The 13,613-nt window shown below is 37.7% G+C and overlaps 1 protein-coding gene across 10 annotated transcripts in view; it reads left to right on the forward strand.

Moving 5' to 3' along the window:
- POLR3G (RNA polymerase III subunit G) overlaps nucleotides 1-13,613 on the forward strand; it is a 33,858-nt gene that overhangs the window by 999 nt on the left and 19,246 nt on the right. The window contains exons 1-5 of one of the 10 annotated variants that reach the window (XM_037159612.2): nucleotides 481-659; nucleotides 5,930-6,046; nucleotides 6,142-6,257; nucleotides 6,446-6,605; nucleotides 9,042-9,171. In XM_037159612.2, coding sequence (XP_037015507.1) covers nucleotides 6,489-6,605; nucleotides 9,042-9,171 — 247 coding nt within the window. In that variant the 5' untranslated portion in view covers nucleotides 481-659; nucleotides 5,930-6,046; nucleotides 6,142-6,257; nucleotides 6,446-6,488. Of the gene's footprint in view, nucleotides 1-256; nucleotides 346-479; nucleotides 709-1,085; nucleotides 2,475-2,508; nucleotides 2,813-5,929; nucleotides 6,047-6,141; nucleotides 6,606-9,041; nucleotides 9,172-13,613 lie in introns of those variants that run through there. The other 9 variants (XM_037159609.2, XM_053664486.1, XM_053664491.1 and 6 more) reach the window with 9 other exon arrangements.

Consider the following 13,613-nt stretch of genomic DNA (forward strand, 5'->3'; position numbering starts at 1 on the left):
GGCGTGTGTCTCCCGCAGGCTATCCAGACTCCGGGTGCTGCGGCGGCGTGGGGCGATCTACCCACCGCTAGGGAGGAGGCGCGGAGCGAGGCAGTGTCGCAGAGGTAGGAAGAGGGAGCTGCGGAGACACCGCCTAGAGCGTCCAGCGACCCGCTGCACTCTCCCGCCTGTCGGCAAAGAACAGAGGCTGCTCTGCCCACACCCGTGTGCCGGAGCAATCCGAGCCTCGGTAGCCTCAACACAAGGAAGCGTGAACGCCAGGGATACTGCAGCCGACGGGATATTTAGGTGATGACACTTTCGCAACTCCGGGGCTCCCACCGCAGAGGACGTTGGATGCACCAGGTCCGCCCACACACTACGCACAAAATGCGCCCTTCCAGCGGGCCCGGAAAGGTCAGGCCAGGAGAGATTGGCCCACTACGGCGTCTGCCAAGGGCTAAAAAGCTCTTTGCCCAGCGGGCGGAGCTTAGGTAGGGAGTGGGCGGAGCTAACCGGTTGGGGTCGGAACTCAGCTCCGAGGCCGCGTGGAGGGCGGAGCGCACTTCTCCAGTGGTGGAACCCAGCCTCGGTTTGCCGGAGCCTTGTGTCTGGTGCGGTTCTTTGCCTGCCGGCGCTTCGGCTGCAGTTTTGCCCAAGCCTCTGTTCTTAGTGAACAGGTAACAGAATAAGCAACTGAGGACTTGGGAGGAGATTGAGAGGATAGAAGTGAGTTAAAAGGGACACGTGGAGGAGGTGGGGGGAAGTCTGGGTGGAAGTCAGGGTAGAGATTCATTAAAGCGCTCTGGGTTGAGGGTTGTTGAGAAACAATTTTACCTCTAATCCTGTAACAATCTTACCTAGTCCCCTCTTCCGGGGACTGTTTGCAGTGAGAAAGAAATTTATGCTCTTACTGATGGTAGATTTTGAAATCCGTTGAGTATGTGATTGATTCAGGCACCACTCATTGCCGCAGACTTTTTTTCATTGTAGGCACTTTATTCTGTACCTTGAGGAGCGGGGTTGTTGATAAGGTTTCTCTTCCAAAAAATTAAATTCTATATTCATCCTTTTTTTTTTTTTTTGGTTAGTTCACTCTTGGAAGAGAGCAAAGTTGGTAGAACGGCTTAACTAAGGAAAGTGAAGGCAGCCACACTTTATGAGAGAAAAAGTGGATAGTAACTGGGTGGAACCCTGCCAGCCGCATAAATACCCCCACTCTTAACATCAGGTCGCTTCCCCACCCTGCTTGTCCCAGCTATTGAAACATCCATTTAATCTTCAAAAATTCCCTCGAGAATTTGACTAACTTCCCTACTCAACGAGGAAAAATTAGAGACCCATGAAAATAGAATTATGAAAGATAATTATGAAAACTCTTATTGTGTATCTACTAATAAGCCTACATTCGAGGATAGGTGTACTCTCCTCCCCTACGCTCAAAGCTTTTGGTGGGGATGCCGCCTTTGTGAACATTTTCCTAACCTAGTTAGAATTTTTCCAGTCACTCTGTTCAGGACTGTCCTTCAAGTCCCTTAGCTAGATGATGTATGAAAAAACTTGTGGGTTCTCAAGAATATGAAGGAAGACAGTGGGGTATATAAAATGCCTACTGTTAGTACAGTTAATGAAACAAACAACAGAAGTGAAATTCCTTCCCTTTGGAAAAGACCCATTTTCCAAAAGGGCATGTCTGTATTCCCAGTTTGAGGAGTGTAGTTATATGTACCACCTCAAGTTTTAAAAATCCATTTAAAAATCCAGCAGGTTTTTTCCCAGAGCAAGATGGGATAAAATGACTGTTGTGGATATTGGGGGACTTAAACTGGATCTTAAGGTAAAAAGGGTTACAGCCAATCAGGGAGAAAGAGGAAGTAGGTTGCAATGGAGAGAGAAAGGTAGTCAAGAAATGATTCCAGAAGGATGAGTCTGGAGGAAAGGTGCAACCATCTTAAAAGGGTTCTGAATACTTAGGGAGTTTGGATTTAATTCTCTAGCCAAGAGGAAAGATGAGAAGAGTAGCATGATCAGAACTAGGCTTTATAAGTATGAATAAGAACTGTGAATAATGTGCAAGAATAAATAAACAGGAAACCATGAAATTTGTGGTTAAACAAAAATGAGGTAGAAAATGGCTTAGTTGGATTATGATAGAACAAATGGAAAGGCAGGAACATTTTGAAGGAAGAATTAGATTGTTGATTTGATAGGAGGGGTGGAACAGAATGAGAAATTAATACTGACTCACTCAAATATTCAAATATTGGTAACTGGGAAAATAACGTACCATAAATAGAAGCAGGGATCTTATACATAAAAAGCAAGCTAATTAGTGTAGAGGGAAGACTAGCTTAGTATGTTAAGTTTAAGATGATGTCCAGATATTCTTTTTCCCCCTCACTCAATAATAGGTTTTTTTCATTGATTTTAGAGAGAGAAACATCTATTGGTTTGCCTTCGGTAGGCACCCCAGCCTGACTGAACCTGCAACCAAGGTATGTTTTCTGACTGGGAATCAAACCACAACCCTTTGGTGTATGGGATGGTACTCCTCCAGCCAACCAAGCCACATGGCCAGTGCCAAATATTTTTTTTGGTAGTAAGCACATGGGCTGAAGCCAGGACAGAGGTTAGTGCTGTAGGTAATAGTATTGGAAAGGTCATCAAGCCCATAGAGCAAGTGTACTTTCTGAATACAAAAAAAAAGCATGCCCTGGCTGGTGTAGCTCAGTAGATTGAGCGCAGGCCTGTGAACTAGAAGATCGTGGTTTGATTCCCAGTCAGGGCACATGCCTGGGTTGCGGGCCAGTTCCCAGCAGGGGACACATGAGAGGTAACCACACATTGATATTTCTCTCCCTCTCTCTTTCCCTTCCCCTCTAAAAACAAATAAAATTAAAAAATGTTTTTAAAAAAAGCAGAAGACCAAAGATTGAATCTTCAAGAAATTCATATTTAGGCAATTTAAAAAGAGAAGTACACCAAAAAAATGGTCAGTGGGATAGGAAAACTGGAGTTTTATTAAAGTCTAGGAAAGAGAGAGTTTCAAAAGGGAGGAGGAAGTAAAGAGTCACGTGCTTCAGAAGTCCAAGAGCATGAACAAAGACAAAAAGGTCACAAGATTTTTCCATTGAGGACCATTCAGGACCTTTGCATTTCAACATCTTAATGAGTTTAGTCCCCATCACAAGTAAGCTGAAGGCCAAACCCTTCACCACAGCTCTCACAGAGCTCATCAAGATCTTGCCTCCACCAGCCTCTTCTTGCTGCTCATCAACTACATGGGCTCCTTGTTCTTCAGACACTCCTAGCTTGTGGCTCCCTCCTGTGTGCTTGCTGTTACCTTTCTCTATAATCATCTCTATCCCGTCCCTCCATCTGGTAGCTCAATGGCCTTCCCCAGCACACTGCTCAGGTTTTTCCTCCATGAAAAGACCTTCCTTATATGAAAAGCTACTACCATACTTTTTTGTATCAGAATACTCTGATTTATTTTTTATATCATGATCTTTGTTACACCGTGATTTACTTTTTTCAGAGCTGTATTGATATCATAGGGCTGCCATAATATATTACCACAAATTATTGAATAGCTTAAAACAACAGAAACTTATTTTCTCATGGTTCTGGAGTCCAGATGTCTGAAATGAAAGTGTTGTTGGGGTTTGTTGAGGGAGAGTCAGTTCCATACCTCTCCTAGCTTCTGGTGTTTACTGGCATTCTTTGGTGTTCTTGGTTTGTAGCTCTGCCATCACCTTTCATGGTGTTTTCCATGTGTGTCTCTCTCTTTCTGTCCAGGTTTCCCTCATAATGATACCAGTCATTGAAAGAGGGCTCACCCTAGTTCAGCATGACCTCATCTTAATGTGATTACATCTACAAAGAATTTACTTCCAATAAGGAAGGTCACATTCACAGTTACTGGCAGTTAGGACTTCAACATACTTTTGGAGGGGACATAGTTCAACTCAAAACAAGAACATATATTATTTTATATACTTATTTAACTGTTTGTTGTTTGTTCTTTCCTCCACTGAAATTTAAGACCTGAGGGCAACGCCAGTTTAGTTCAAGCAGCCTGGGTCCTGCCACAGTGCTTGAAATGCTCAGGATTGGTTGAATGAATGACTCAGTGAAATTGGCCCACATGAAGTAACGGAAGGTTTGGAGTGAGAAAATGGGGAAACCTAGTCTTACAAACCCTTCATTCAAGAAGTTTGACAGGGTGAAAAAGAAGCAAAGCAATTGTTGAATCAAGTTAAAGGATCTCAAGTAGTTAACTAACCCATGAGATAGTTACCAGAGTCAAAGGACTGCCCCTCAGCTCTGCAAGACAAGAAAAAAAAATGGATTTAGAAGCTTCCCCAGGTACAGGAGAACTGAATCAGGATAATCAAACTAAAGTAGTTGGATTTGTAGGCCAGAATATCGTGTAATTAATCAATCATTAGGTTATCTCAAGAACTAGGACTCATTTTTCTGCCAAGGGCAGTATATTCACTAATGATAGCACTTAAACACCCAAAGGTTGCTTGATAAATACAGAAGTTTAGAGACAGCAGGTGTTGCTATTTCTCAAGTGATAGTCCATCAAGCTATGGTAACAAATCAACTCTCTTTCTAGGGTGACTTTTTTAACTACTTCTCAGGGCCCACCTCTGAAAATTCAGCTGTAGTAGGTTTAAGGACTCAAGGATCACTTAGGACTCTGTTTAATAAATCTTGCAGGTAATTCTCATGATCTGGGAAGTTTGGGAGACATTGTTCTTAATCTTTAATTAGTGGCAAATCTTGAATTGGCATTCTGCCTGGTGGTCTCTACCATATCTACTGGGTTCCCCTAATCCATTTCTGTTTAGCAGTATGCGTACTTGGGAGGCCTGCTCTCTGTAAGCTCAGCATATCCTTTAATGACTCAGCAACTGAAACAAGGCCATTTGGATACTTTCCTTCTCCTTTAGTGTGGGCAGGTAAATGAGCCTGGTTATTAAAATAAGCACCTTTCCTATATGAATTGTATTTCATAGTAACTAAATAGTGAATGGGAGGAACTTTACACTAGATGAATAGACTGACAGCACCTGAGCCCACTAATCAGAGAACATCACTGGGACAGGTACTTCATGTGTGTCCTGATGTGATGTAGTAGTAAAATCAAGCATCTCTTAAGTATTCCTGCAAAATATCAAACCCCAATTTGAGTAAGCCTCCAGTCTACCTGTTCATAAAAAAAAAATGGGGACTATGCAGGGTAGTGGTGGGGCGGGGAAGGCAGAAAACTGTACTTGAACAACAAAATTTTTTTCAAAAAGAAAATATGGGGAATAGAGGAATGTGTTAAACCACATCTCATGTATGCAACCATTCAAATCCAAACTGGGACAATGTACGGCCTTCCTACTCAAGTCTTAAGTGTGGTCTGCAAACCAGCAGCATTGATATCTCCAGAGAGCAAATTGGAAATGCAGATTCTCAAGCCCCACCCAAGGCCAATGGAATCAGAATCTGCATTTTAACAGCATATCTGGGTAATTGACATATAGAAACATTGTACAAGGACCTCATTTTTTAAAATAAATAAATGGCAAGGGAAAAATGGGAGAAAACTGTTAGTGGTAGAGGAGGGCATGTTACTGCTTTTTGAGCTTACTGGGTTGAACAGTACTCAATCTTATCAGTGGGGAAAGATTTTAAACGTGTGTGTTATAATCTTTACTACAGTCAAATGCAGAGTTGTAGTGTAATAGCCTTAGTGTAGGAAACTGTTAATACACTGCTGGCTCAGTTACCATGTTATGGTGTAATCACATCTTAGACAATTCAGACGTTCAGAACAGGACTTGAGTAGGTGAACTTGTTGAAGCGAGTACAGGTGTATCCTCTACCTTTAAAAATTTCAATTTCAGATGTTTTTCTCTAAACTTACTTATTGATGTATTTGCTTGAACAGACCTCTTCAGAGTCTTCCTGAACCTACTCCCATTTCTAAAGGCAGGACACTGGACTTGATCTCTATGATCTTTTCTAACATTCAAATTCTAAGGAAAAAATCATTAAAAAATTTAAGGTATGTATGACTGCTGGTAGTCTTCAAGTTGAATGTAAAAGCAAAGTGTCCTCTCTTCATCAGCCTGAACTTGTCCACATTTTTACATGTATCAGAGATCTTGTTGCCAAACCACAGAAGAGTGGAGAAGATTGCATCAGCTGACTGTGCAGTGGTTGGGAGGTGTCTTGAAGGAGACCCACGGTCAGCCTCCACCCCAAGACCTGGTGAGGTAGTTGAGGCAATCATCATGACTAGATTGAGGGGTTCAGAGATCAATTTATTGCATGCTTATTTCTCCCAGAAGTGTTTAAATCGGTCATGCTACTTAAGTGTGTTTTGCTTAAGTGTAATGTATTTTGCTTTAAAATGTCGGTTCCATTTTTCATATGATCCAAACTAAATCTTAATCATTAATAGTGTCTTTCAGAATTTGCCCACTTTTCTGGTATAACTAGTGGCAATGGCTGGGAATAAAGGAAGAGGACGGGCTGCTTATACCTTCAATATTGAGGCAGTTGGATTTAACAGAGGTGAAAAGTTACCTGATGTAGTATTGAAACCACCCCCGCTATTCCCTGTAAGTACATTAACAGCAGATTTTTACAGTGTGTTTTTTTATGTTTCAGAGAAAATTAAAAAATTCTGTATAGGACTTGAATATATGATATGATTATGATATCCTAAAGTACAAGAAAGTAAGAGCATGCTTCACTTACCTTTAAATATTTCCACTGTTCTTCCCTGAACCTTTTCTAATTTTTCAGAGTGCTGTCTTAAAACACAGAAAACAAAATTGTTTACATACCTTTCCATGAATATATTTCAGTACTGTGTGAATTAAGGAAGAATTTTTTTAATTCATGCATCTTACATCACTATTGATACATTACAATCTTAAAATAATATTTTTTGCCCTGGCTGATGTGGTTCAGTGCATTGAGCACCAGCCTGTGGTCTGAAACATGGCTGGTTTGATTCTTGGTCGGGGCACCTGCCTGTGTTGTGGGTCAGGTCCCCAGATGGGGGGGGCGTGTGAGAGCCAATCAGTGGGTATTTCTTTCCCCTTCTTCCTCTCGCCCTTCCCCTTTCTCTAAAATAAATTAATTAACTAATAAAATTTTTCAAAAGATGAATTTTAAAGCAAAGGTTTTACAGTGGTCCTCAGTTCCCATTCTGCTAGACTTTCACTTAGGATTTTCTTCTCATCTTGAATCTATAGAATTTAATTTTGCTCCCTGTTCTACATTTGGCCTTTCTTCCCACTGAACTTTTTTTTTCTTATTTGCATATTTTATTAAAGTAAATTTAAATTTTGTTAGTTACTCAAAATGTAAGTGCTCCTGCTACATTTAGTGTTGGTTTTAAATTTATGAATATGCCCCAAGCTTAATTGGCATAATGTTTAATCTAATGCTTTTTTTTATACATTATTTAGTTTAAAATGTAAGCTGACATTTCCAGATGTGCATGAGCTGTAGTATAAAAAAATGAAAAACTCATAAATAATCAGATCCTCCCTCCAGGAATCTTTTTCCTACTTCGAAAGGAAAAGTCCTTTGATGAAAGATTTATGGAACTAGAGGACCTGGACAAATATATCTGGGGAATCTAGATATATTTGTCTAGATGGGGAACTTTCTGCTCTTGATATTTTGCCTCTCTGATAATTACCACATCTAAAAAAACAAAGATAAATATCTCAGGTATAGGCGTAATGTCACTTTATGTTTATTTCTTTTTAAAACAAGCTCCAGTCCATGTGTGAGATTACTTCTAAACACTGAGACTATTAGTACACACTGTTTCACGCATGGAATAAAATTGATATTCCTTACTACTGAGTAAGAGGCTCTCTCTGGTCTAGTTTCTCTGGCCCTTTCCTACCACACTGTACTCTCTCCCTAGCCATCCTGGCCTTCCTGTTCCCTCAGGCCTTTTCCTCTGCCCGTTTTCCTGGCTGGAGCATCTGTTTCCCAAGTCTTTGCATGGATGGCTTCCTAATTTTTTCCAGCCCTCTGCTTAAACGTGATTTTCCCGGGTGGTCACACATGCTTACCCTGTGTAGACCCTCCACCTTCAACCTCCACTCTTACCTCTACCTGGCTTCATTTTTTTCAGAGCACTTATTACTACTCAAATTTACATTTTACCTTATTTGTTTATTTGTTGTATTTGTCTCCCCTAGAATGTAAGTTCCATGAGAGCAGGTACTTTGCCCAGTTCATCATGGTATATCTCCTGTTGTCCAACCATGCCTGGCTTATAGTAGGCATTTAATAAATAGTTGTAGCATTAATGAATAAATTTGGAGTGAAATTTTGAAAATGTATCCTAGACATAGCCTCTGAAAACAGAGATGTTTTTGCTATACATCCTGGGGATTCACTTTTTTATGAATGTATGTATTATGCCTATATGCACGTACATACATATATAAATATATTTGTGCATGTAATTTTTTAAAACTGAAGATGCACCTTCATACTCCTGCTTTACATGTTTATTGGCTTATAGATTGTTCACTTCTTAATTTCTTCACTGTAAATATTGATGATACTTGAAATGACATTATGGATGTTGAACACTGAGTGCATCCCAGTCATAGTAACCACTTGCTAAATGATAGCTTCTGCTATTACTTTTTTTGTGCTACTGTTCCAAACAATACTACCACCTCTCATCGAGGTCAGTAGGAGACTAAAGCAGTTACTCTCATTTGGGTGCCTTGATTTCTATAATATAGTATCTTAGCAAACAAACTGTATAGCAAAATGATTATTTTATAGTCAGAAAAATTAGGGTCAGTGGGAAAATTAACCATCTTTCCTACCTCTAAAATAAGAGCAAATGGGCTAAAAGGTTAAATAGACTACAGAAGCTCAACAGATTTTAAGTTGATTGTAAAACTTAGTTACCCGTAAAATGTAGTTTTTCAATAAAACTGACATTGTCCAGAATATAGGCAAAAGGGATATTAAAGTATTTTTTAAATATTGTCTCTCAACTTAAATAGGATACCGATTATAAACCAGTGCCACTGAAAACAGGAGAGGGTGAAGATTATATGCTGGCCTTGAAACAAGAGTTGAGAGAAACTGTGAAAAGAATGCCTTATTTTATAGAAACACCTGAAGAAAAAGAAGGTGTGTATTGGACTCTTCGATTGTGTTGTTCATTGTATACAGATGAAACAGTGCTTCGGCACAAGTTACATGGTCATGTAGTACCCATCGATTTGATTCAGCTGGCAATTAACTACCTTAGAAAGCATATTTATGTTGATTTAACAGAAAATATAATTTTTTTGATATTTATAAAATTACCATTCACAATAGAGCTTTTGTATGTTCAGTGAATATTAAGAAAAACAAAAAATACCTAAAAAGTAAAAATCACAATGTTTCTGTCCAGATTAAAGTACTGTTAGTATTTTACTGTATATTCTGGATTTTTTTCTATATGTGTATTCTTTTTACAAAATTGGATTGATAGTACTTTGTGTCTTCCTGATTTACTCACTAGCATATTATTAACATTTTTACATATTCTTAGTGTTCTTGGAAAATACAATATTTAATGACTCTATGGTATTCCATAGGGGATATAACATTAATTGTAACTAATTCCCTGTTATTAGATTTAAGGCTGTTTCTGATTTTTCTTTTCTTGTGTATAATGCCCTGATTACTATCCTTATACAAATATCTTTATGCAGGTCTCTGATTATTTCATATTTTGGTTAAAATTTTTAAATGCCTTGACTATATTTTGGCTTGTAATTTATATATCAGATATAATAGACTATAAAACACAGATTTATTGGTTATGCTAAGGACAGAAAGGAGGTTCAGTTGGAGAAGGCTTGACAGTGAGAATGGAAGTGGGAAGCGGTTTTAGAAGAAGGGAAGCCATTCCTGTGTGGTTATTTAGCACAGCAGAACTATATTGATTTTTAGTTTCTTCCCTTGAATGTTGAAATTAGAGACATCAATATCATTCTTGAGTTCTCAAAACAACATCATTAAAACATGAGAAACTCATAAACTATCTTATTCCATTAGTAATAAAATGCATTCCATTTTCCTTCTCTCTAAAAGACAGAATTGGCTAAGAGTCAAAAAACAAGTCTTATTTAACAATATTACATGCACTTGTAATTATAGAAGCCTTCTAGACAAGTTCATTTAGTTTTTCAAAACATAACTGCTTGAAATTACATAATGGTTTGACAATAAGAGATAATTTTACCTAAAAAATACTGATTTTTTTTTTTACCTCAGAAATACTGAATTGAATTGTTTTAACTTTCTTAACTTTTAGGGCTTTTAAAAAAGATTTTATTCATTTACTTTTAGATTCCCAGTCAGGGCACATGCCTGGGTTGCAGACCAGTTCCCTGCAGGCCAGTTCCCAGCAGGGGATGCATGAAAGGCAACCATACATTGATGTTTCTCTCCCTCTCTCCTTCCCTTCCCCTCTAAAGATAAGTAAATAAAATATTTTTTAAAAAAAGATTTTATTCATTTACTTTTAGAGAGAGGGGAAAGGAGAAAGAAAGAGAAAGAGAAACATCAATGTGTTAGAGATATATCTATCTGTTGCCTCTCATGCACCCCCAACTGGGGACCTGGCCTATAACCCAGGCACATGCCCAGACTGGGAATGGAACCAGCGACCTTTCATTTGCAGGCCATCACTCAACCCCCTGAACCACACCAGCCAAGGTGTGTTGTTTTAACTTTTGTGATTATGTTCATGCTTTTTTACCTTTGGATTTGAAAATGAAATTAAAGCTCTCATTTTAAAGACTTTAAAAAGCAGGAACTAATAAATGAACAAATGAACTAATAAATATTCTTATTAGAAAAATAATAGTGTAGGGCAGGGATGTCAAACTCATTTTCACCGGAGACCACATCAGCCTCTCGGTTGTCTTCAAAAGGCTGGATGTAATTTTAGGACTGTATAAATGTAGCCACTCCTTAACTAAGGTCAAGGAGCTGGGTGCTGCCGCCAGGTAGAAACAAGGTGCCAGGCTGGATGAAACAAGGTGGACGGGCCAGATTTAACCCATGGGCCTTGTGTTTGCCACCTGTGGTATATGGTATACTTTAGTTTTTTTAAAAAATAGTTTTTCTATAGACTGTGTGACAGATTTATTTAACTACATGTGCTTGTTATTAAAGTATGTGTCTAATTTAAAAGTGTATCATATCATTAAAATATATATGAGTCTTTTAGACAGGCACATTCTTAAGAACATAATTTTGTTGCTGGTTTCTGGGAGTGGTTGCTTTATACCTGGATCAAGAGACTTTATCTTTCATAACAGCACAATAAAATACTTAAAAATGTATGGAATTTTTTGCTTTTCTTTTTTTGGAAGAAAAGGCATAAAATTTTCTAAATTGATACAAGTACATTCTCCTTGAAATCTTCATGTTTACTTCTTTTTCCTGATGTAATCTGTTTTTTAAAAACTATGGTTGAAAAGGAAAGGTTTTTAAATGTAATATGTGTATACATATGTGTGTATCCAGGTTAATATAATACCTACTATACATAGGCATATATACACACACATATATAATGTTTATATAATATACACACTATGAATGAAAAAGAATTGGCCAGTCTGAACAGATGTAAGCAACTGTCAGAGGGAGACATATCCGGATAGTGTTACATCACAAGCCTTCTCCCATCTCGCCAATTATGTGCTTTGGGAAGACTCATGTAAACTATATGCATTGTAGACTAATGTAAGGAACTAAATACTAGACTAGGACAAACAAGTAGGTAGGAAATGTCAAGAATTCCTGATAAGCAAGTGGCTGATGGCTCAGGGCATTGAGATTTGTCACAAAGAACGGAGGGCACAGAATCAACATTTCATGTTGTGATGTGTTTGAGATTTGTTTAGAATGTTTCATGTAGAATTACAAAAGTGAGTGGCATTGTGTTTACAATGAAATTTACTACTTTATAATAAAGATAAAATACCAATGAATATTATTTTACTGAATATTTAGCTGCAAAAATACATAGAGATCATCTGATCCAGTGCTTCCTAGCTCAGGTTCCTGAACCACTGGAGTTCTCTAAAGTGGAAACAAGAGTGACGGAAGTGATGTTCTATAAGCCATTTCAGAACTTAAAACTTCATGGAAATTATACGTTTACCTACAGTGTGGCCACAAGGTCTTTTATGAAATAAATGGAGTTTGTTTTATTAACTCTTTCTATACCATTAGGCTCCATGTGACCCTGTTTTAATTTTTGAGTTTCTTTTTAAGCAATTCTTACTCTATGCAAGGGTTTATGTTTATAATATTTTTATAGGGATCTTCCAAAGAACAAAGAGGATTTACTTTAAAAAAGAAAAACAAAGACATTTTATCTTAGCATTACCAAAAGGATTATTTAATCCTTTTATTAATCTGAAATATACTTGAGAATCTTAGTGATCTTATTTTCCTGTCTTGAAACATTTGGGTGTTTCATCATTGTAGGTATTATTTCATCATTCACCCATTACTCCTCCCCATGATGAAAAAAAAGACTGAGATATGAAAAAATAGAAGAATGCTAAAATTGCATAGAAGGACTATGCAGTATTGAAATAAATCATCAATCACTATTACATCATCCTTTAGTTTTCCTATTGTGTTGTCCAAAGCATTACATTAATTTTTAAGAAGATAAAAAAGAAGTCTGGAGAGACTCTTGTTATGTTGTGTGTCTTTTAGCTTTTATAGAATATAATTAAGAACTTCTTTATTTTCTGCTCATAATAGCAAAGAGAACAAAATTGAGAGGAAGATGTTTTACAGTGACTATACAAATCAGGAGATGAGTGCAAAAAGACAGCAGCTCTCTGGTTGCTTAATGATAATGGCAAAAAATGATTGTATAAGCAAAATCTCAGACCAAGTTTTCAGTTGACAAAATGTCCTAGATGAATTTTCTCAAACTCAAGAATCAGCAGTAAACAATATGTTTCTAAGGATGAAGAGGATATACAGTATTCCCATGTAGTTAATCTTTGCAAAGCATGTCATCTCATAATATTTTGTGATAAGAATCTGGAACATTCTATTTGCTAAAATGACATGAGCCCATACTTTTTTATGATATTAATGTACCAAAATTTATGTGCTGTAGTTTGTAACTGGACAAATGCTGAATGCAAAGACAAAGATGTCTGAAAGGAAGCAGGTTATGTTGAAGTGAAACAATTTAGTGGATTGATCATGTTAATTGATAATTATAAATTTAATCATGAAACTGTTTTGCAATTATAGACCGGAGAAGATGGCTGGCCCATCCTCTCTTCAACAAAAATATGAGCCATCAAAAATTTTTATATTATTACATTTTGATGGTGCAAATACAAGAAGTATTGGAAGTAATGATAAGCTAGAAGCTATTAGGAATGTGTTTGTAATTACAGTTATTAAGATGGTGCAAGTGTAAGAAGAAGAACCAGAAATAATAAGTTAGCACTTATTAAAGATGTATTTGAAACCTGGAGTCAGGATACATGAAATGCAGATATTCAGGGTCTGTGTGTGACAAACCCAGA

Source organism: Artibeus jamaicensis, unplaced genomic scaffold (assembly GCF_021234435.1).
Source record: "Artibeus jamaicensis isolate MK-2021 breed Jamaican fruit bat unplaced genomic scaffold, CSHL_Jam_final contig_373, whole genome shotgun sequence".
NCBI lineage: Eukaryota > Metazoa > Chordata > Mammalia > Chiroptera > Phyllostomidae > Artibeus > Artibeus jamaicensis.